Source organism: Polyodon spathula, chromosome 29, assembly GCF_017654505.1.
Source record: "Polyodon spathula isolate WHYD16114869_AA chromosome 29, ASM1765450v1, whole genome shotgun sequence".
In the NCBI taxonomy this organism is placed as follows: Eukaryota; Metazoa; Chordata; class Actinopteri; order Acipenseriformes; family Polyodontidae; genus Polyodon; species Polyodon spathula.
Genome location: NC_054562.1, coordinates 6,648,174 through 6,669,548, shown reverse-complemented (window position 1 = coordinate 6,669,548; position 21,375 = coordinate 6,648,174). Strand labels below are relative to the sequence as shown.

The window sequence follows — 21,375 nt, the reverse complement described above, 5'->3', positions numbered from 1 at the left end:
CAATAAGTCAAAATATATTTATATATATATATATATATATATATATATATATATATATATATATATATATATATTATATATATATATATATATATATCTATATATATATATAATATAAATAGTTTTTATATATTTTTTATATATATAAAAAATATTTATATATATATATATATATATATATATATATATATATATATATATATATATATATATATAGTTTTTAATATGTACCATGTGCTGCATTTAAAAAATATATTAATAAGATACTTCTGCTGCAAATCAAAGAATACTGTATATCCCGATAGCTCTTCCATTGTGCAGGCTAGAATGGCCTGCTTTTAGGCCTGCTTATCAGTCATATATGTGAAAACATAACGGTGCCTTGAATCACAAATGTGAACTGGTTTGCAGACCGAAATATCTGGCACCCCTGAGGTGGCCCCTGAGCCAGCACAGCAGTGTGAACGGGGTCTTTGTTAGTTACAGTTACTTTTATATGATAGACAAATCAGTTTCAGTCTTGATGAACAAGACATCAGATCTGACAGGCTTTGGGCTGATAACAGCGCTGACAACAGAGGCTCTCTGCTGAGTACCTGGGTGCAAACAGGTGATCGGCTTAGTGGTGGGACCGGAAGAAGGCAACTTACCTTCAGTTGTCCTGTGCTTTTGCGGGTGAGGGAACATAATTGGACAAATTGTCCTAAATTTAATTTTTAAAAAATGAATAAATAAAATAATAATAAAAAATGGTAATCGTTGAGGAATTTGCAAATCTGTAGATACTGATTGATGTGGGTCTACTGACTGTACACATCTGACAAATAACACTCTGCAGGCTGTTTAAGTAAAATCCATTTGGCCTGAATATAGAGAAGTAGTCATTTTAATGAATCTGGTTTGAATTCAATATGCCTCTGTTGCACTCTGCATGCCTATTCAATATATATATATATATACTGGGAGTCACGGCACTTGATATTGTTTGTTACTTTTCTTTAGCAAATCAGAAATAATTCCTGCCATTGACTTAGCAGCCAGCTCTGAATGCATTGTTTGCAAAGGGAAAAACATTGCGATGAATGCAAGCAGCACTCTAAATGAAAATGAATCATTACACATGGAAAGCTTTTATTATATTTTTATATGTGGGTGTACATGCATCACGGTTACCAGACTCATTGTGAGCAGCCCCCCCACCCGCTGGAAACAATGTGCATAGATTCATCATTCCCTTCATAGCTACAGTACAGAACTCTGAACCTTTGAAAACTCAAATCTAGTGTGACTTTTTATAGCTTTCACTTTTATATTTGCTTTTCATTCAAACGTTTTTTAAAATAAAGACATCACTGCTCACACCCACAATAGAGGGGCTCATATAAAAGACATTTCCCTTAATTAATTTAATTACATTAAAAAAACAAACAAACAAACATCTCTTTATGGACAAATCGTTGACAAGCAGGAAGGTACAAAAACGTACCAGCGTTTAACTTTACACGACCATCTGCAATCCTACTATCGCTGATCGTTAATTAAAGACTACAGTAAAGTCTCATCAACAGTGGTTACACTTTAGATAAGAGACCCTATTATCTTTTTAGCTGTTATAAATTTACATATTATCATATTGTGTCTCTCATCAATACTGGGAAGTTTATTACTGCTTGCATTACCTTTAATAGGTACTCCAAGGCCCAACTGTGGAAGGTGCTAATTTTATTGAACTTTAGATAAGATATATTATCGCTGAATATAATTTTATCCTGCTCTGAACCGACAAGAATCAAGAATAGAGCGTTTAAACACGTCTCTGCTCCACTGATGTGGGGAACAGTTCTGTATTCCAAGGGGAGGTGCTTTTTGCACAGAACATCAGTACTTAGCTGCCTTTGAAACAGAATACAAGTATTTTGGTATTACATAGCTGGGTACATAGCCCATTGAGAAATATGTTCTCTAAAATAATGTTCCCAATGTTCCCAAATTCAGGGGAGGCAATGATTTACTGAACACTGCTATTTAGAGTTTTAGCTCTATCATACAATCATTTAAGTTAGTATAATCTTAATTTTCTATTGAGCTAACAATTTGTTCCATTAGCCATCAAAACAGGGGAGATCAGATTTCACATTTCTGTGGGTTATCTGGGTAGTGGTCCTCAGTCGTGATGTCATGAGGTGTCTTTAACAAATAAAGTTCGGGAAATACTCCTAATGTAATAAATAATTTGAAAAACAGGCAACACATTACTATTGTGTATTATACAATAACTGAAATTATTGCCTGTTATACAAAATAGATACATTACTATTGTGTATTATACAATAACTGAAATTATTGCCTGTTATACAAAATAGATAATACGTTGGCCTGGTTTGCAAAATAGGTAAACTGAGTCCTGCTCATTTTGAAGAATGGCAGCTTATCCACATTACCCATCACATATGTACAATTTGCATTTTAGACATGCTTTTAAACCTTTGTATTGCTTAGCAATACACAGCTGCCGTTTACTAACACAAAGAAACGTTGGCTGCACATTCCATGTCTTTGGCATGCAAGTAGAGCTAAAAAGCAGCTCTAGCATTCATAGTCAAACCTCTACCTGTAATCTGTGGAATCCTGTATCTGATATAGACGTCTCATTAGACCTAGCATGTGAATACACTATGTAACACAATTTTTGTTCCTGGGTAGTAGGTGTTATTTCCTAATTGCTTATGCCTCAAAAGTATAGAAAATGGCTATTATTCCCCACAAACTTTGCTTTTGTGACCAGGACAGTGATATTTCAAAATATCACTATTTCCAGTGGGAAAACGGGCAAATGTGTGTCTTTTCGTTCACATAAAGTCAGAAAAAAACAACATATGAATCCAAACTAACATGTATTTATACTAAAGTAATACAAAAATGACTACAAAAGATTTAGAAGTGAGTAGTTTTTCGAGATTTACGATTATACTGTAAATACAGGATCAGGAACAAAAGAAAATAATAATAATTGTTACACAGTGATATCGAAACCCTTGCGTAACATCTTATAGGACAATTTATATTAATTTTGACTGCACGTGCTTCTGCCAAAGACTGCAAATTGTAATCCTTTCAAACCCATTGAGTCTTGAATGGGACACTCTAAATTCTAACTTCTAAATACACACTGGGGAGCTGGGGCTCTTGTAAACCAACATGACTGATTTAAAACCAGCTAACTAGGAGGCCTGACCAGGATAGACATGAATTTCCAACAAGGTTTTTCTTAGGGGAATAAAGCATTGTTCCCCCCTGCTTGTTTTTCAATGTCATTCCAGACTGCTGTTAGTGATGCATGTGAATGCAGAAATCACAGAAGCAGTGCTGCAGGGTCAGGGCAAGGTTATTAAACTTGCCTGAATCCACCGCAGCCCTGACAATGGGTCAATGTATCTGTCACACTAGAAGGATTGAGTTCAATTGCTTGAGGATTGAGCACAGAACCCTGCCTCTCAAACACCACCTACCATATCCCCTGTGTTGGGTCTCATGCTCCAATTTGTTTTAACAGTGCACCTGCTTGTGTAGGCAGCTAAGAATGGGTTGGGGTGGCCTGGCTGTTTAACAGGTCCCTTTGAGCATTGCCAAGGATGATGAAAATTAATTCCCTCTTACTTTTTTTCTGTTGTAATTTTTATATAAATCTCAGTACAGCATTGGAATATGTTTATACTGCAAATGTGTTGAAATATTCTGCATTGCAGATCTGTTTCTTTGTAATAAGGCTCATCCTTTGAGTTCCGTCTGAAGGAAGTATGATGCCAATTACCCAGTCCTAGTTCCACACCTGCTCCCTTCCCCTTCCCTCCCCCACCCCGAGAAGAAAACAGGAGGATTTGTAATTCAGTTATGAAAATTTCACACCAGCAATGCAGCTGTAAAAGGCTTCACAGCAGATTTCTAAAACACATATTTCCCTGAAGGAATTTGAGGTGCTAACTGTTGAGGAATGGTCATATATCCCAAAGTAAACACCTTACAGAACAGTGCTATGACAAGAGTTTTATATTATGTTGTCTGTCTGATAGGAGCACCGCTTTACAGTATCCCTTAAGAAATTGTTTCTGCTAACAGATTCCAACTACAATACAATAATTTCATTTAGATTTGAACCATACAGTGGAGTTTTGATTGGGTGAGTGGTACATTTTCTTAATTAGTAATGGTTTTTATCTTTTTTTATTTTTCCTTTCTGCTAGCATCACTATTCCAGCAAGAATAGCTGTTTACTCAAAATAAGATATTAAACCAGTAAAATAGATATAATAAAATGCATACAATAAAAAGTAGGCTTTTAACGTAGAAGTGAAATCACACAAAATAAATTTGTTTAAAACCTTTGCTTTTTCTCCTGCAAGGCACAGAAACTCAAGGCTGAAATATGAAAATGAAACTCAAAAGGCATTTGTCTTAAGTGGCAATGCAGGGTCAGTAAAGCATAGGTGGAAATGACCCAGTTGTGTCATGCATTGTCTTACAAACAGCATATTTATTTTGCCTGAGCCTGGCTGTTTCCTCTGATTAGTGCATTCCAAAAAGCCCCTTTTTTGTGTTTTACATATATCAAGGAACATGGTCTATGTCCTGAAGGGTTGATTTCTTCAATCTGGTACAATATTCTTTTTTCCCCCTGAGTAAACCAAATGGCCAAGGCTTACAAATAAATAAATTCAGTGTTTTTTTTTTTTTTTTTTTTTAAATTAATGTTTTATGTTTCCATCAATTGATGTAATTAACTATTTAAACAAACATGCACGTTAATATGGCAGCTCTTTTTTGGAGAAACCTCTGTACCCTGATGCTGCAAAAATATATTCTTGCTTGTACTGTTATGAAACCATTCAAATGCTTTTTGTAAAGCTGTATCCAAACTATTAATAACATGCTTCTATTAGTGCATGGTTGACTGTTGAGCACTGAAAGGAATTCTTGTTTTCTTTGCTCAGACAAACTTGTAAATACCTGACCTTTTAATGAGGAATGTATTGAAATATCCAACTTTTTTTTCCCCGAAACTTAAAATATCGAGGGTTTAGAACCAGAGGTGCATAAGTGACATTTTCATAGTTTTACAGGAGAGCAAAAATAACATTTTGATTGTTTGTGTTCAATTGCCATTTATCAGTGTATTCAAAAAGTAAGAATAGCACCAGAAATTTTGCTTAAAAGTTAGATTTTCCATAATAACACACTGAAATGAATACCCATTGCAGATAAAAGTGTGGTTTTCTTCACTAGTTATATCCCAGACTTGTTTTTCTTCAATGTAATAACAATTAATAAATCAATATGCATCTTTAAAATACAAATGTTCACATATACCGTCATATTTCATAAATTATACTTCTTAATTGTGTCACAGTATGCAATTGGAGCTCAAGAATGTGTAAACTGGTTTTCTATTTTAATGACTTCTTTACAATTTTTTTTCTTCACATTTAAATACCAGTAATATATCATACACTCAACACTACATTTAATTACATTTATAATTAAGCAATGTTAAAGGATGTTAACCACAGTATGAAATCAATTTCCCTTCTTCATTAGCACTAGAACTAACATCGCTGGTGCCCCTTCTTTTCTTTTCAAGTCATTCTGGTTCTTTGTCTTGTATTCCTTACAGATACTTCAGAAACTTTGCAAGTTGTTCAATTGTTCAACTTTCACCCAATGGGTTAGCTACAATCAGGTCATGTGACCTGTCACTCAGGAAGTGATTAGATACCATGAAGAAACTTTCTTTAAAACCCAGAACAAAGGCCAAGTTCCATTACAACAATTTTGAAAGTTCCTGAAGAGAATAGTATTAGTGACTCTCCTTCGTGCAGTTTTGCCTGTAAAGGTACATTATGTAAAACACAGTGAAGGCTTTATTTCAACAATGTTAAATATTCAAGTAATTCTAAAAGGAATGTATACACTTTTGACAAACATTTTTGTCTTTGTTGTAATTAGTTTTTTTCACATTGTTGTATCTCACAGTTTGTACAAACAATATTTCCCACTTAAATAAATATTCAACTTTTCTCTTACCTATACATTTTTCACTTTGTAGTCCTGCATTTCTCTTCTCCTCCCTACTTGACAAACAATATCTAGCTAACATTGATCACATTTAATATTACTACATATATCACTATTGACTATTTTATAGTTTGGGATTTAAAATAATGGCTTGCCTTTGACAAAATAACACATTTGAAGCAGTACATCTCAGCTGAATTTCATCTTGCAGATGGACCCTGTTTTACAGAAAACAAATCTCTGTGTGTTAATTAAACGCCCTATTAGAATCACAGCCAACTCATAAAACCAAGCAGAATTACAAACCGGGACGTGATTTAACCCTAACCCTACCAAGCCCCTTCAGAGTAAATTAACATCCTTTTTCTTAGCGTTATCTTCTAAGGAGATATGTGCATTCAGAAACGCCTCAGATAGCCATATAACTCTAATGATATATTATATTAAGAAAGTACAGTAAAGTGAGCATTTATTTATTGTTACAAGTATGCAACTGTACAGCATAAAATCACTGGTGGGTGTGTGTGTGTGTGTGTGTGTGTGTGTGTGTGTGTGTGTGTGTGTGTGTGTGTGTGTGTGTGTGTCCGTACCCCCCTGAGAAGCCAAACTAGTCAGTTGTTTTTGAATATGGCCATCCTTTTTCATATTTTTTAGTTACCCCCTTTACCTTTATATGATGTCTGCAGGTAATCTTTACAGTACTTAAATACTGTGTCTGTATTAAGGTGCCTGCACTTGAGTTCCGCGCACTGGTTGCCTGCCATAGGTATTTGTAACCTAGGGTTACATTGCCAAAAAAAACTTAGCCTGATCTAGCAAGCATTACGTATGAAACTGGAAGGTAACTGGAACTGAAAAGCAGTAAGAGAACAGTTTAAAAGAAACAAAAACAGCATATACCCAAGTATACTATTAGCGTGACTATACACAAAGGACGGTTCGATTACAGGTGAGCAAAACAGCTTTGAAAAGGGGATCAAAAACAATTTGCTCCATTTCTATACTTGCAGCAGGTGTCTGTTTTTTTTTTTCTTCTGAACACACAAAGATTTCCTTTTATGTTCACCTGCAGCTATGCTTCAAGTTCTTGAAAGGACTCCAAACGGAAGTGTTTAACAAATATTAAAGCCTTGTTTCAAGCCTCAACGTGCAAAGCAGTTTTTTCCAGCTACTCAGATAATGGTCTTGTGGCAGGATAACGTTGTGGCCAAGGCTGGTTACTGGCAGGAATTAGACACAGTTTAAACACTGTGATGCACGTTTATTAATGCACAACAAAATAAACATGGGAACAAACAAAACCAAGGAACAAATAAAAAAATGGTTAAACAAACACTCCTTCCTGTTCAAGCTGAGCAGTTTTCTTCTCTCTAAACGGCCCTGGTTCTCTTTAATGTACCATGTGGCTGTGGCTTGATTGACCATCAATCAGTCAATCAAGACCCAGCCACATTCCGCACGTGGGTCTGGCAGGGATTGAATTAACCCCTTCCCTGCCAAACTGAAATTCACAGTAATCAAACTGTATTTACATCGCGTAAACAAAACACTATTTCTGCCCTGCCACAGGGCTAAAGCTATAAACTCCTTTTTCTAATACTGAACCACTAATGACCTAAATTAACAGCTGCATGTGGTCAAAATTGATGCAGGAGCTTTAATTTTCCGGGTTCAATTCATCACAGAGAGGCAGCATGCTGCATTGAGTCTCACAGAGGGACGGCTGAGCTTTCACACTTATTTCACTGCAGGTAGCACCTCTGACAAATCATTCCTGCCTTCCTAGCAGCTTGTCAACCTCTCCCCTGACACACTGATGTTCTTAGATCCAGGCTTTTTTTCTTTCTTTTTAAGTAAAGGTTTATAACCCAAGCAGCGCCCTCCCCTCTTAAATCTCCTGCTCTCGACTCTTGAAAATTAGAAAATCTGCACAAGCTTTGAGCTAAAATAAAATAAAAAAAATGTATATATTATATGGTACAGGTTCAGAGATAGATTATTGGATTAATGCCTGGTTTATAGAAATATTTACAATGCCTTTGGTTTGGTTTGTTGCTTTAACCTTTAGAATAATGTAGATTTATGATTTTCATATCACGCTACATGTTTATTGGATAATAGCAGACTAAAGCATATTTTCACATTTTGTTTTATTCTACAAGTTAAATAACATTAAAATAAGACTTAATTTGAGGAATAAACAGTGCATATATTGGTAAGAAGATGAATATATGTATGTATGTAAAATTGGATAATATTTTAAATATATGGACGAACAGTGAATAATAATACCCAAATCCATTGGATTGTTATTTTGTGGACAGGTATACATAAGAAATTTAAGACAGAGAAAAGGTCATTCGGCCCACTTATACTCGTTCTCTTTGGTGCCAGTGTGGACCGTTAGCACTCAGGAGAGGAAAAACAAAAAAACCTGAACCAGGTTAGGGAAATGAAACCTCTGGGAATCTGTGGCTTCAAAGCATCAGCAGCTATCATGTTTGTTAATATTAAATACAGAAGGTGCAACAGGGACTATCAGTTATTTATTACCAGCTTCTTGGCTGTGCATCGGATGTACAGAGCACAGCTTGATTCCCGTCAATGGAATTGGGCTTCAACAATCAAAATCCAGAAGAATAATTTTAAGCAAAGCCAGATAGAACAACGGCATTGTCAGACAGAAAAAAAAGAAAGAAAATTGGCGTAATACATAAAAAAAAGTCATACAGCACTTTCTTTTCAAAGTTTTTGTTGTCCAGCTTTGTAGAGTAAAATCCTTATATAACATATGTTCTACTTGTTGGCCTTTCACGCACTTGGTTTCACTGCGCTTGTGATATTCGGCTTCTGCAGGTGGAAAGGGTAGATTAGCAACCCAGTGAAGCTTTTGCAGCGATACTGTAAATGTCATTCTAGGCCTCGGGCAATATAGTCAACAACTGTCAGTAAAGTAAAGAAACTGGCGATTATGGCAGCAAAGCTACAGAACATATGCAGCTTTGGAAAATTAAAAAAATAAAGGCTTTAGATTAAAAAAAAAAAAGTTTTTGCAGTGTATTGCCAGCAGAACACATGGAAATGTTATTCAAAAATCACTCTTACTTCTATAAAGATCTAGCCTATGTTATCTATGGGAAATAATCAAGTACCAAAGGGCAGCTCCTGAACCAAGGTGAAAGCACCTTACTATCTTATCAAAAAGTAAACGGATATAGCATTTGAGTGTTTGCAATACCAACCCGGCAGAATGATTGAAAACATAATAAAGGTGTTGGGACAGTAAAAAAAAAAAGGATGAAAATGAAATTGGAAGCTAATTGCTCTTAAAATATACGCTCCCAAATATCTGTGTATGTAGCACGCCAGTAGTTCTCTTCTCACTCACAAGCCACCGCAGTAACCTGTGACACATTCACAGAAGAGCACTCACATTATTTGCATGCCCGCTGCTTCATTAATATTCATTAGCAGATGGACAAGACCTTTGCTTTGTGAAAGTATGCCCAAGGCTTACATAGAAATGCAGAATAATAATGGAATATATAATTCCACCACATTTAAACAGATTAAGCCAAATGTTTCTTTTTGAAAGGCTTTAAGTATTGAGAATTAGTTGTCAGCATAGAGAAACAGGTATAATTTACAAACAGTGAAGGAATCATGTCTGTCTGAAAATGTCTTTCTCTTGTGGGAGCAATCCTGTACAGGCTTCCTAAGATGAGAAGAATGTCTGACAGCCTTTGGGAAACTTAAAGGAATTTTGCTTATGGATCGTTTAATCTGATTAGTCAATCCTATTAAAAAAAACAAAAAACAAACTCAAAATAAAGAAAGTGACACTTGTTTGGTGTGCTGAAAGCCTATCACATATCACAGTGTGAAAAATTAAATATATTTCTTACCCATGTATAATCATGGTATTTGGCTTACAATTTTTATGTTGCATCCAATATTCATTACACCCTTGAATCTCATTTTTAAACAGTTTGAGTTGGTTCAAAGGAATATGTTCTCTACTAAAGACCACTAAAACCACTTCCACACAATGGCTTTTTTCGCGTCATTAAAGCAGGACTGAAAGTATGAAATTGAGACTAATTACACTTTTATTTTTACTTTTACCTGTGCAAGCTTTCCAGCTGACAATGGTGATGGGCTAGTTGAATTCGCTGCTGCTAACGAGATGCTAACGAGTCTGATGTTTGTTTGTTTTTCTTTCATTACAAGTTAGCTCACAGAGGTGACACTAATAATCAAATTAGTGTCGCTCTCACACCTTTAGCATTACACTAATTGTGGAAAGAGCCCTTGAGGTGAACTAACAAAGCATGTTATAGGTCATTAGGAGAAAAATATTGACATGAAACTTTTTAAAAGGTTTATTCAAAGGACATAATTAAAAAAGTAAACAAAAGAAATAACATTATTACCTCTTTGTTGACTATCTTTGCCCTTTTGTGCACTTCACTGTTTGAAGTCGTGTTTGTTTAGAAGGATTTTACCCGACCGTTCCCCAGACTTTTCAGAAGCCATTCCTGCAAGAGTAGTTAGTAAGCATGGCAAATAATGGGTAAGGATTCAGACACATTAAACAGTATAGGAATTTAATATTAGGATAATGAAGATGACAGTGAAAGGCCATTAGATTTTTGCATAGGAAATGTACTAGCCTACCCTCAATCGCTGGCTTTTACTGTGCATCACATTACAATATACATTTAATATACTATTTTATTGCAGTAGTTCGACCATACAGACAAATCGACATCATAAAAAAAACCCTGGTCCCGGTAACTTTAGATAATACTGTACATTTATTAGATCTATTATACAGAGTAGATGGTACACACATTGAATTTTAACAGACTGCAGCTGTTCACAAACTACTTAAGGGTAGGATATATATTCTGTTGGAAGATGGAAAGCCAACACTATCTTGCAATAAATGTCCGATTTAAAATAAATAAATAAATAAATAGAAATCAATGCATCTTTATATCCAAACTGGGGCTGTGCCTTAAATCTAATTAAAATCTTCATCAGAGAACACAGAGCCGAGAAAATCAATTAAGCAGCTATGAAATGACACCCTAGCTGGTTTGTAAAAAGCTTTGTACGTTCACTTCCATCAGGAGAAAATGGCAGATGCAAAACACTTTTCATTGTTGAAGCCAACTCACAGATTTATAAAAGTTATTATTTACAACAACAACACAAATTACCTCATACCTCCAATCCAATCCAATATACTGTATAAGCCTGCATCCCTGTCTGTGTTGAAGCTAATGGACAGGGTGTGTTTATAGAGAGACTGCCAAATTGCTGACCATTGAGAAATGAAAAGATTCCTGTTTAATTATTCATGCATACTCCCAAGTCGAAACATTGTTTTTTTTTTTTGTCTTTACATTTTTTTTTTTCTCCAGCGTCCAGTTGCCTTTTAATCACAACCCTTGAAAATCAAGTTGAATTACCCAGCAGTGTGTTAAGGTCATCCCTATTTTTATGTTCACATAGTCGATATCCCTGGTACATGTGCTCTCTCTTTGATCTGTCTTGTGTGAACACAGTGAGATCATGTCCAGTACATACAATGACAAACCACGCATAATGATTTGCAGCATTATATTGGTGTCTGCTCCATGGGCCATTTATTTTCTCAGTTAGCAGTTTATTGGTATCAATTGTGAAAGCATCATGCATTAATCAATGAAATATGCTATAGTATAGTACAAACTATGTTTTAACCATTATTGTAGATTATAATAATAATATTTCAATACAGTATGGGACCAGTGCTAGTCTGCTATTGCCTTGTGAATATTGAGCACCTTTAGTTCCAAAGGCTACTTGTGCTGAGTTTCTTCAGTGTAATACGCCTGCTGGTATAATTCCCAGTGGTATTCAGACGTGTTTAACTGGCTAGTACCAGGCACATATCTATTTCAGGGATTGGTTATATAGAGTTTTAGATTAGCCATTGATCTTGCTAACCTTTTAAATTTAACCAATCGTCATAAAGAGTTGTTTGTTCAGAACTACAGAAGATCTTCAAAGTATTAAAGAAGAAAAAGCCACAGTTGGCTTTAGGTCGGAGATATCACTGGGGACTGTTTTATTTATTGTCATTATTTTAAGTTTCACAATGCTTCAGAGACCAAGTGATGCTTATTTACAAAAGGCACACAAAAAGCAAGATTCCTTATTGAAGTCACTAAAGTTTAGATATAAAAGAATGCAGAAACAGTATAAAAGGAATCAGCAATGATTAACTTTAAAATAAAGCCAAAGGAATACCTGCGGTTTCTGTGGTGCTCCGCTTATATTTTTTATGAATCTGTGGTAATGTTTTAAAGTTATAACTAGAGGCAGTCCCAATATTCGAGAAAACATGCAAAAAAAAAAAAAAAATCTTAAGTAGATATCTGCAGAGTGCAACATGTGAATCAAGGAAACATAATCATATCAAACAATGTCTTGGTTAAATACTTTCAATTTAATATGTCAAGGATTTTTTGTCAGTATAATCTTTAGAAACTGTCAAACAAAAACATTACATCACATGATACTTCTTATTGGGCCACATTTTCAAAGCCTTAACTCTAGTCTTTAACTAACTCCTGCTTTTCACCTGTTAATTTAACAAAACTAAAACTGAACAACTAAGTTACTGTATATATTTTAGGTCACTGTAGAAGTCTGTTTATGATGATTATGATGACTGATGTAACTTCACAATATGGTGAATATGTGGAAGACTGAGAATTTCGTGATTTCCAAAAAATTCCATTATCTGCAGATTTGCACTGCCTCTAGTTATAACTAGAAATCCAATTAAGAATTAACTAATAATAATTCTATTCAGACACATATGCAGGAATGAATTAGAGGTTAAAATGAACTGCTCAGGCTGAAAAGAGCCGCATTGAAGACCAGATAACCCTCGGTAGTTCCAGTTTAATACTAAGTGGAGTTTTTGGACCCTTCTAATCCGTCTGTAATTTTGATAGTTTTCTTCCCTAGACCTGTTTACATGCATGTTAAAGCAGGGAACCCCTATCAGAAAAGAGGGTAGATTAATCACTGTACATTTTGTTTTTATGCCATCAGGAATGGACCCTACTGCCGCAAAAGGAAACCACTGTACAGATACTGGGAAACCTTGTAACGCGTGCTTGGATGCTGCAAAAGCCTGCAATTTAAACAATGATTGTAAAAAGCTGCGAAGCACCTATATCTCCACCTGCATGAAGACCGTCTCTCCGGCAGAACCCTGCAGCCGTCGAAAATGCCACAAGGCCCTAAGGCAGTTTTTTGATCGCGTGTCGACCGAGTACAGCTATCGGCTGCTTTTCTGCTCGTGCCAGGAACACGCGTGTGCCGAGAGACGAAGGCAGACGATCGTCCCCTTCTGCTCCTACGAGGAGAAAGTAAAACCCAACTGCCTGGACCTGAGAAACTTGTGCAGGACTGATCATCTATGCAGGTACTTGTATTTCTGTATCTTGAACATACTGGAGAGTTTGTTTATTTTTTTGTATGTGTTTTTGGTTTTCTATTTTTGAAAAGCAATACGTTTTCTTTTTTAAATTTAGAATACGAATATCAGCTGAAATATCTATATATATATATATATATATATATATATATATATATATATATATATATATATATATATATATATATATATATATATATATATATATACACATACACACACACACACACACACTGCGCATCAAAAGAAACTTATCACTTAAATTTCACCATCGAAAGAAAGTGATAAAAAAAAATGTGATAAATGTGATAAAAAAAAATGACAAACTCTGTTTTAGAGCAGGTGCAATGATTTTTTATTGTGCTGATTAACAACTCAAATCACGAAGATGCTGCAAAATGATCTGTCGATCTTGGGCAGGTGTTTTGACTCTTGGTCTCCCAGTTGATGGCCTGTCATTGACAGAGTATGTCTGGTTATACCATCTCACCAGGTTTGAAATTGCTGGCTGTGAGCACCCGACACAGCGAGCCACAGTACACTGTACCTAGTCGATTGTTTTTTTTTTTTTTTTTTTTTCTGTGATTTTCTTTATTGCTTTTATTTAAGCTTGCCATTCAGCAGCTGAAATCACTCCATATCCAGTGTCCAATCAACTGTCTCACTAGTTAGATGATTAAGTGCATATGCTTCAGTCAGAGTCACTCAAGCTTGTGATGGTCAAAGATGAATGATCGAGTGAATAAAAAGAAACCAAAAATATTTGTCAATGTCCATCATTCATATACCTTATAATAGTGAAACGTTTCTTTTGATGCTGTGTGTGTGTGTGTGTGTGTGTATATATACATATGCAGTTCAATATGTTAACATGACATTATTCAACAGGTTTTCTTGGACTGTATGAAGCAAAATGAGTTAATTATATAAGGTGATGCAAAACTTTTGGTCATAGCTGTTTTGATCTCGGAGTTAGTTTCTTCCAACAATAAACCTAATAAGTTATTACATAAAAAGTTTACTACTTGCTGTTTTTTTTTTTTTAATTTTCTGTCCAACTTCCAGAAGACTTTTAATTACAATAAAATACAATTACTCAATAGTGAGTTTTCCATATTTGCAAGATCAAACAGTGTTCAATATACTGTAGAAACCGTCCCATCACTTTTTGCATTAGTGTTGAGTCATACTGCATACAATAAAAACCTAAAACATATTTGTAAACGAATAGTATGGATACGATCTGTTAGGCCAGTAAAAGTACTTAGAGAAAATGTATCAGTCTATCGATAATGAGTAATTGTACTGTCCATTGCATGCTAGAAGCACAGTATAACATATGTATTAGTGAGAAACAGTAAATTTAATTGAGGGCATGGTGTTCAATTGAGCTAGACTGAAACATAAGCACATCTCTTTAATTGCACTTCAATGTGGTTTAATGGGGCACCCATCACTTAACACCTGACACCCCCCGAGCTCCAGCTTGGAAGTCTTTGTTGAGAAGCTTTCTCTTGAGTTCATGAACTGCTCTTCAGGACCAGAAAGGTGGGTAGCACTTAACATTGTGTCTCAAATTACTGTGTATCTACCTAGTAGTTAATACATACACGTGTACTTACACATTAATACAATGGTATTGTGCATCGTTACAATGTACTTAAACGTGTGAATCTTTTTTGCACACTATATGAAAGCACACAATTGTATCAGAAAAGGGTTGGGGTTCGGTTTAGAGTTAAGGTTATATCATGCAAAAAAAAATTACACATTAAGTACATTGTAACAATGCATAACAACATTGTAAGTATGTGTAAGTACACACATATTTACTAAGTAACTACTATGTAAATACATAGTAATTAGAGACTCTTAATGTAAATTGTTACTGTCATCGGTAACCAAGGATAGATCAGCTAGATAATGCTGACCCTTATTTCTTTAAAGACATCTCTAGCTTATGGTTCATATGCATATGTCAAATAACTAGAAGTGAATAGCAGCTCCCTAACATTTTTATACTGTTTTCAACCATTCTGAGTGTGTGTTTTTTTTTTTTTTTTTTGCATAACAAAATAATCAATACAACCCATTTTACACAAAATGCACCATAATATAATGGTTTTCATTGTCTTTATTCTTTGTTTTTTTCCCCGCCAACATGAATAGACACCAGTGAGCGCTTATGTTCTACCTTCTCAACCACTTGCAATCATTACCCCAAATTCTCTCTTTCTCAAGGGGGAGCCGGAAGGCAGCCAAGCAAGCAGGAGGACGAGTTCAAACACACAGCATTTCAGATAGCTTCAGATAAACAGCGAGGCATGCTTCATACATCATCCGAAACAGAAAAATCATATATTGATCTTTGTGGAGAGATCCGCTAGTGCACGTTCCAAAGTATAGATTGGTAGACCTGACTATATTTGAACTGGGTCATTGTTTAATTATTTGCTGAGGTGTGGGAAAAGCTGGGCCCAAGGTCACAGTGCAATCTGTTTGTTTGATGTGGCAGTTGTAGGATAAGCAATAATTCTCAACACATCTTGGATATGTCCGCTTGCTTTTTCAGTAAAAGGCACAAGAAGTAAAGGGCCATTGCCTACTGATATTGTATCACTTTAGTGGGGATAACTGTCAAACATGACATTTACAATCATTTCACATATCAGAATTACTACAATGAGTTTATACGCAGTATATATGCAAACATTTGTTGCTGTAAATATGTCCATTTTAGTACATCCACTTAATTGATTTTTACATCTTTGAAATTATAACAGAGTGCTGTAATTGTATATATTAAATATATATTAGAAATCACTGAGGCAAAGCAGCTGCAGAAGAATGTTAAATGTTGCTAAATAGCATCAGATTTATATAAAAGGAAAAATAAATATGTAAATTATTAGAAGAATGGACCATTACAATGCAAGTAGTCTTGAGTTTAATATACATTGTTTTCCCATTTCTGTGTTCAGTTTGAACAGCTAATCTGTAAAGTGGGCCAGCCCTGGATATGTGAACTGAACCTCACGGATCAACTCTGATCCGATTGTGCCAAAACATATCAGTGTTGCACAGGCTTCAGTGCACTGTGCAACATCAATATGCTTCCCCCACCTCACTTTGCAATAAAGCCCTGAGGAGTTTTTTTTGCTGGAATAGTTAGCAAACACAGCAGACAATACAAGTGGCCTGAGGTCCTTTGTTCTAGCCAGACATGCCTATAGCATCAGATATTAAGGCTTAAAATTGGATACCTGCTCAAATAAAGAAAACAATTCTCTGCAGAGACAGTAACGTTAAAGTTACCAAGGAAAACAAGAAAAATGCCAAATGCTTTTCCATCAGGAAGTTTAATCCAATTCCTGCCTGCGACTCCTGATTACTAACAGTAGGAAGGAGACATGGGTCATTCGCTCTCATTATGTTGTGAACTGTGAGTGGATCTTATGATGTTGTCAACTGCTTGACTGGCTACCAATCTGTCTGTGTATTCCTTTACCTTTTGCTGACATTTGCCACGATAAGCTTCTCATTTAACATTAGCATGTGGTTCTAATCAGTTTCCACAATCAAAAAAGCACATTCAAACAAATACGTCTTCAATCTAGACATTGAATTAATTTGGCTTTCTTGATACCAGTTGAGATTGAATTTATTAGGCAAGGGGCATGGCAACCAAAATCCCTCTCCCAGCTGATTTTAACCAGCCTCTGTGTGGGCTCCCGAGTGGCCTGGGGATCGCAGGTTCGAGTCCAGGCTATGTCACAGCCAGCTGTGACCGAGAGTTCCTGGGGGTGGGGGGCACACAATTGGCCAACCGCTGCCCAGGTAGGGAGGGTAACATCTGGTAAAGACATGGAACCAGCTGGGCTTGAAGTTGGTTCAAGATCACGAAAGATCTTCAAGAAAAAATCAAATTTAAAAAGAATTCTGACAGTAGTATTCTAAACATTGACTAACATCCCAGCATCTTTCCTAGTTTAGAGAGAGAATTGTGAGTGCTGCATACATTATGGGATGTATACACATTGGAGAGCTGCATCGCTGTTTTTAAAAAATCTCACATGCAAATATATGCAAATCTGCAGCGTAAATCTGTGACAAACCTAAGTGCCTTGATTACGTATTCCCTTGTGATGAAGTATAACCTGAGGCATTTGGTGTCATTGCTTTCATTTTTCTTTTCTTTATTAAAAAGATCAGGTGGACTCACTTGGCAGGAAGAGTATAAGGCATCATTTAGTGTAGCGGCAGGTGTAAAAAGGAAGCCATTTTCTTGTTTCAATCACGGCAGTTCTTAAGTCATCTATTTCTCTATTGTCTTCCTTTTATCTTAAACTGCTGATAGCCTGTCAGACAAGACCTTTGTATTTAAGAAAAAAAAAAAAAGCTGTTTCTCCTACAAAAACCTCAGGAACAACATTCATTTAGTTTGTACTGTCACAGGCATCACTCATGCAGCATCTATTATGGGACAACTCAAACCAGGTTTTCACAACACCTTTTTGGCAATCAAAATCAAACATCAGATTTGCAATGTGATTTGGTTACACTCCCATTCCATGCAAGTGTTGGCATACTTCAATGTAAAGCCCTATGTCCTGTCGTTTAAGAACAGCCCAGCGGCTGTAGCCCCTTAACTTTTTAACGTACGAAGTTGTGTTTCCCCCATATGACTGTACATTATTCATAACATGTTATGCTTTGTGTTTTTATGTTATATAGCTCTTTGAAAGAGGATCTGATAAACCTTCTCTAAAAACAGATCATTCAAAGGCTACTACCAAGGTAACCCACATTACCAGAATCCAATTCCTGATGAAAAAAAATCTAAATTAGATCTGTTAGCTGTAAAATATATGATGCCTGGAGGACAGGCAAATCGGAATGCAAAGCACTAGCAACCAACAACCACAGAAGATCAGACGGACTCACTTGGCTTGAGATAGGATTGTGGGGTTTGCTGTTTGCTGTGTAAGCTTGTTTTCTTCTTGAGTATTTGGAAAACGAAAAAAAAAAAAAAAATCAGGGTTATTCTATAGCAGCAGCCTTTTACTGTTAATGAGAAGCCCAGAAATATGTTGCTGTTTATATTGGATGCTATTACTGTGTCTCTATCCAAGCAATCATTGTGATGCATTTTCTGCTGCTTCTGCCCATTGCAGAGAGATGGCTATTAGAAGATCATCAAATACCAGCCCACTTCCCACAAATAGTCATAAAGTTTTGGAGCTAAAAACCATCGGTTTCCCATTATAGCTGAAAGAAATAGATAGCTACTCTAGGCATGCTGCAGATAACTGTGTTTTAACCATCAGACATTTTAAATGAATCCACTTTTCCAGAGCTTTCATTTTCTTCCCTATGTAGTGAGGAGCTGCAGTGAGTGCAATGCTGTTTTGGTAACCTATACTTTAGCATGAAATATCTGAAAGCTGTTCTGCTGTGTTCAAACATGCAATACGTGGGGATAAATCCTTTTTATCTTGCCCTTTTTATTACACTGAGACCCATTGCTAACCAAATACCTTGACGATCCTGAATTGTATTCCTGTTATCCTTTTCCTGTCTGAAGAACAGCAGGGGGTAGGGCCTTGTCCTTCACAGACCCCTTGCTTGCTATTTTGTTAAATCCCTGAAGTATCCCATATACCCCCCCCCCCCCCCCCCCCCCCCCCCATCCCGATCATCTTATTTTTTTTTTTATCATCTATAAAACTTCTAAACACGCAATCAAAATTCTTGGTAAAACAGATTGTGTAAGACACTCGATCGACAAATGTTTTGGCTAGTGCTTTTTCTTTTCAGTGTACTGACTAACAACAGTATGTGGTGGCCTTTTTATTCAGCTACGAAGGGGCACCCCTATCTGTGAGAGACTCAGCTGATGGGCGGGTGAGTAGGAGTGAGGTATAGTGTACGAAGGGGGTGGCGTGGGGGTCGTGACTTAGCCGTGTTCTTTTTGTTATGCTCTGTGTTTACTGTCTAAATGAATGAGAAAAAGTTTAGCTGGTATAAGTTAAGTGTCATATCTGTACTGATATGCTATTCTATTCTACTGTATTTATTCATCTGTACATATACTCCTAGTGATATAGATGTTTAATATAGTTGCTGTATTAAGTGGAAAGTTAATCAAATTGATTTTCTATCTAATACCCAGGGGAAATGTAATTCATGCAGCTGTGACTAAAGGGAATGAAGGAATGAAGAGCACATTGTGTCTTCCTAAAATGAACTATTCCAGTAACTCTTGTGAACCAAGCTTGTTAGCACAATTCTCAATAGTCTAACACCATTAATTAACCCTTCATACACATGCTATATATATATATATATATATATATATATATATATATATATATATATATATATATATATATATATATATATATATATGTATTATATATGTATTTCCTCATACAGTAGTAAGTAACAAAAAAGGCATCAGCCATGTAATAAGGTGACACAAAGATGGCTTAGTTGAACAAGACACAATGTATCTAACAAGCCAACCTTCTATTAAGAAATACAATCGAGGCAGCTGATCAAAACCTGCCTTACAACACTTATATATAGTACACCCTGATACTGACGCAACCTTCTGAAATGTCTTTGTATCAGGTAGTTTGTATCAGATGGAAATGTCACATTAGCGATACTGTTGAAATATTCTTATTTTATGGTATATGACATGGAGTGCCCACCCGGCCCCTATAATTTGTGATTTTTGGATTATTTTTGGTTTTGGATCGGCAGGGAGGGGGTTAAATTCCTCCCTGTCAAATACATGTGAGTGAGTCTGCAGGGTGGATCTGTGAGTAAATGAGTTTGTGTGAGGAATGCATGGAATGTGCCTGGACTAATGAGATGTTAATGAATCAATTAGTTCAGGCACCTGTATAAAAGGAGAGTGGTTGGGAATGTTAGTCGGTGAGTGTTTGTGAGAGTGAGAGGACGTGTTCGTGAGAGTGAGAGTGAGAGTGAGATTGAGGGTTAGAGGACGTGTTTGTGTTCGTGTTCGTGTTCGTGAGAGTGAGATTGAAGGTTAGAGGACGTGTTTGTGAGAGGGAGAGTGAGAGGGAGAGGACGTGTTTGTGAGAGTGAGAGTGAGAGGACGTATTTGTGAGAGTGAGTGAGAGTGAGAGGATGTGTTTGTGAGAGTGAGAGGATGTGTTTGTGAGAGTGAGAGTGAGAGTGAGAGGATGTGTTTGGGAGAGGGAGAGTGAGAGTGAGAGGACGTGTTTGTGAGAGTGAGAGTGAGAGGACGTGTTTGTGAGAGTGAGTGAGAGTGAGAGGATGTGTTTGTGAAAGTGAGAGGACGTGTTTGTGAGCGTGAGAGTGAGAGTGAAAGGATGTGTTTGTGAGAGTGAGAGGACGTGTTTGGTAGAGGGAGAGGGAGAGTGAGGGTGAGAGGATGTGTTTGGGAGAGGGAGAGTGAGAGGACGTGTTTGGGAGCGTGATAGTGAGAGTGAGAGGATGTGTTTGTGAGAGTGAGAGGACGTGTTTGGGAGAGGGAGAGTGAGATTGAGAGGATGTGTTTGGGAGAGGGAGAGTGAGAGTGAGAGGACGTGTTTGTGAGAGTGAGAGGATGTGTTTGTGAGAGTGAGAGGACGTGTTTGGTAGAGGGAGAGGGAGAGGGAGAGGGAGAGTGAGGGTGAGAGGACGTGTTTGTGAGAGTGAGAGTGAGAGGACGTGTTTGTGAGAGTGAGAGTGAGAGGGTAGAGGGAGAGGGAGAGTGAGAGGACGTGTTTGTTAGAGTGAGAGTGAGAGTGAGAGGATGTGTTTGTGAGAGT

General features: G+C 36.5%; 1 protein-coding gene across 2 annotated transcripts in view; it reads left to right on the top strand.

Moving 5' to 3' along the window:
* LOC121302242 (GDNF family receptor alpha-2-like) overlaps positions 1-21,375 on the top strand; it is a 58,213-nt gene that overhangs the window by 21,069 nt on the left and 15,769 nt on the right. For both annotated transcript variants that reach the window (XM_041232082.1, XM_041232083.1), the window contains exon 4: positions 13,183-13,558. In XM_041232082.1, coding sequence (XP_041088016.1) covers positions 13,183-13,558 — 376 coding nt within the window. The remainder of the gene's footprint in view (positions 1-13,182; positions 13,559-21,375) is intronic.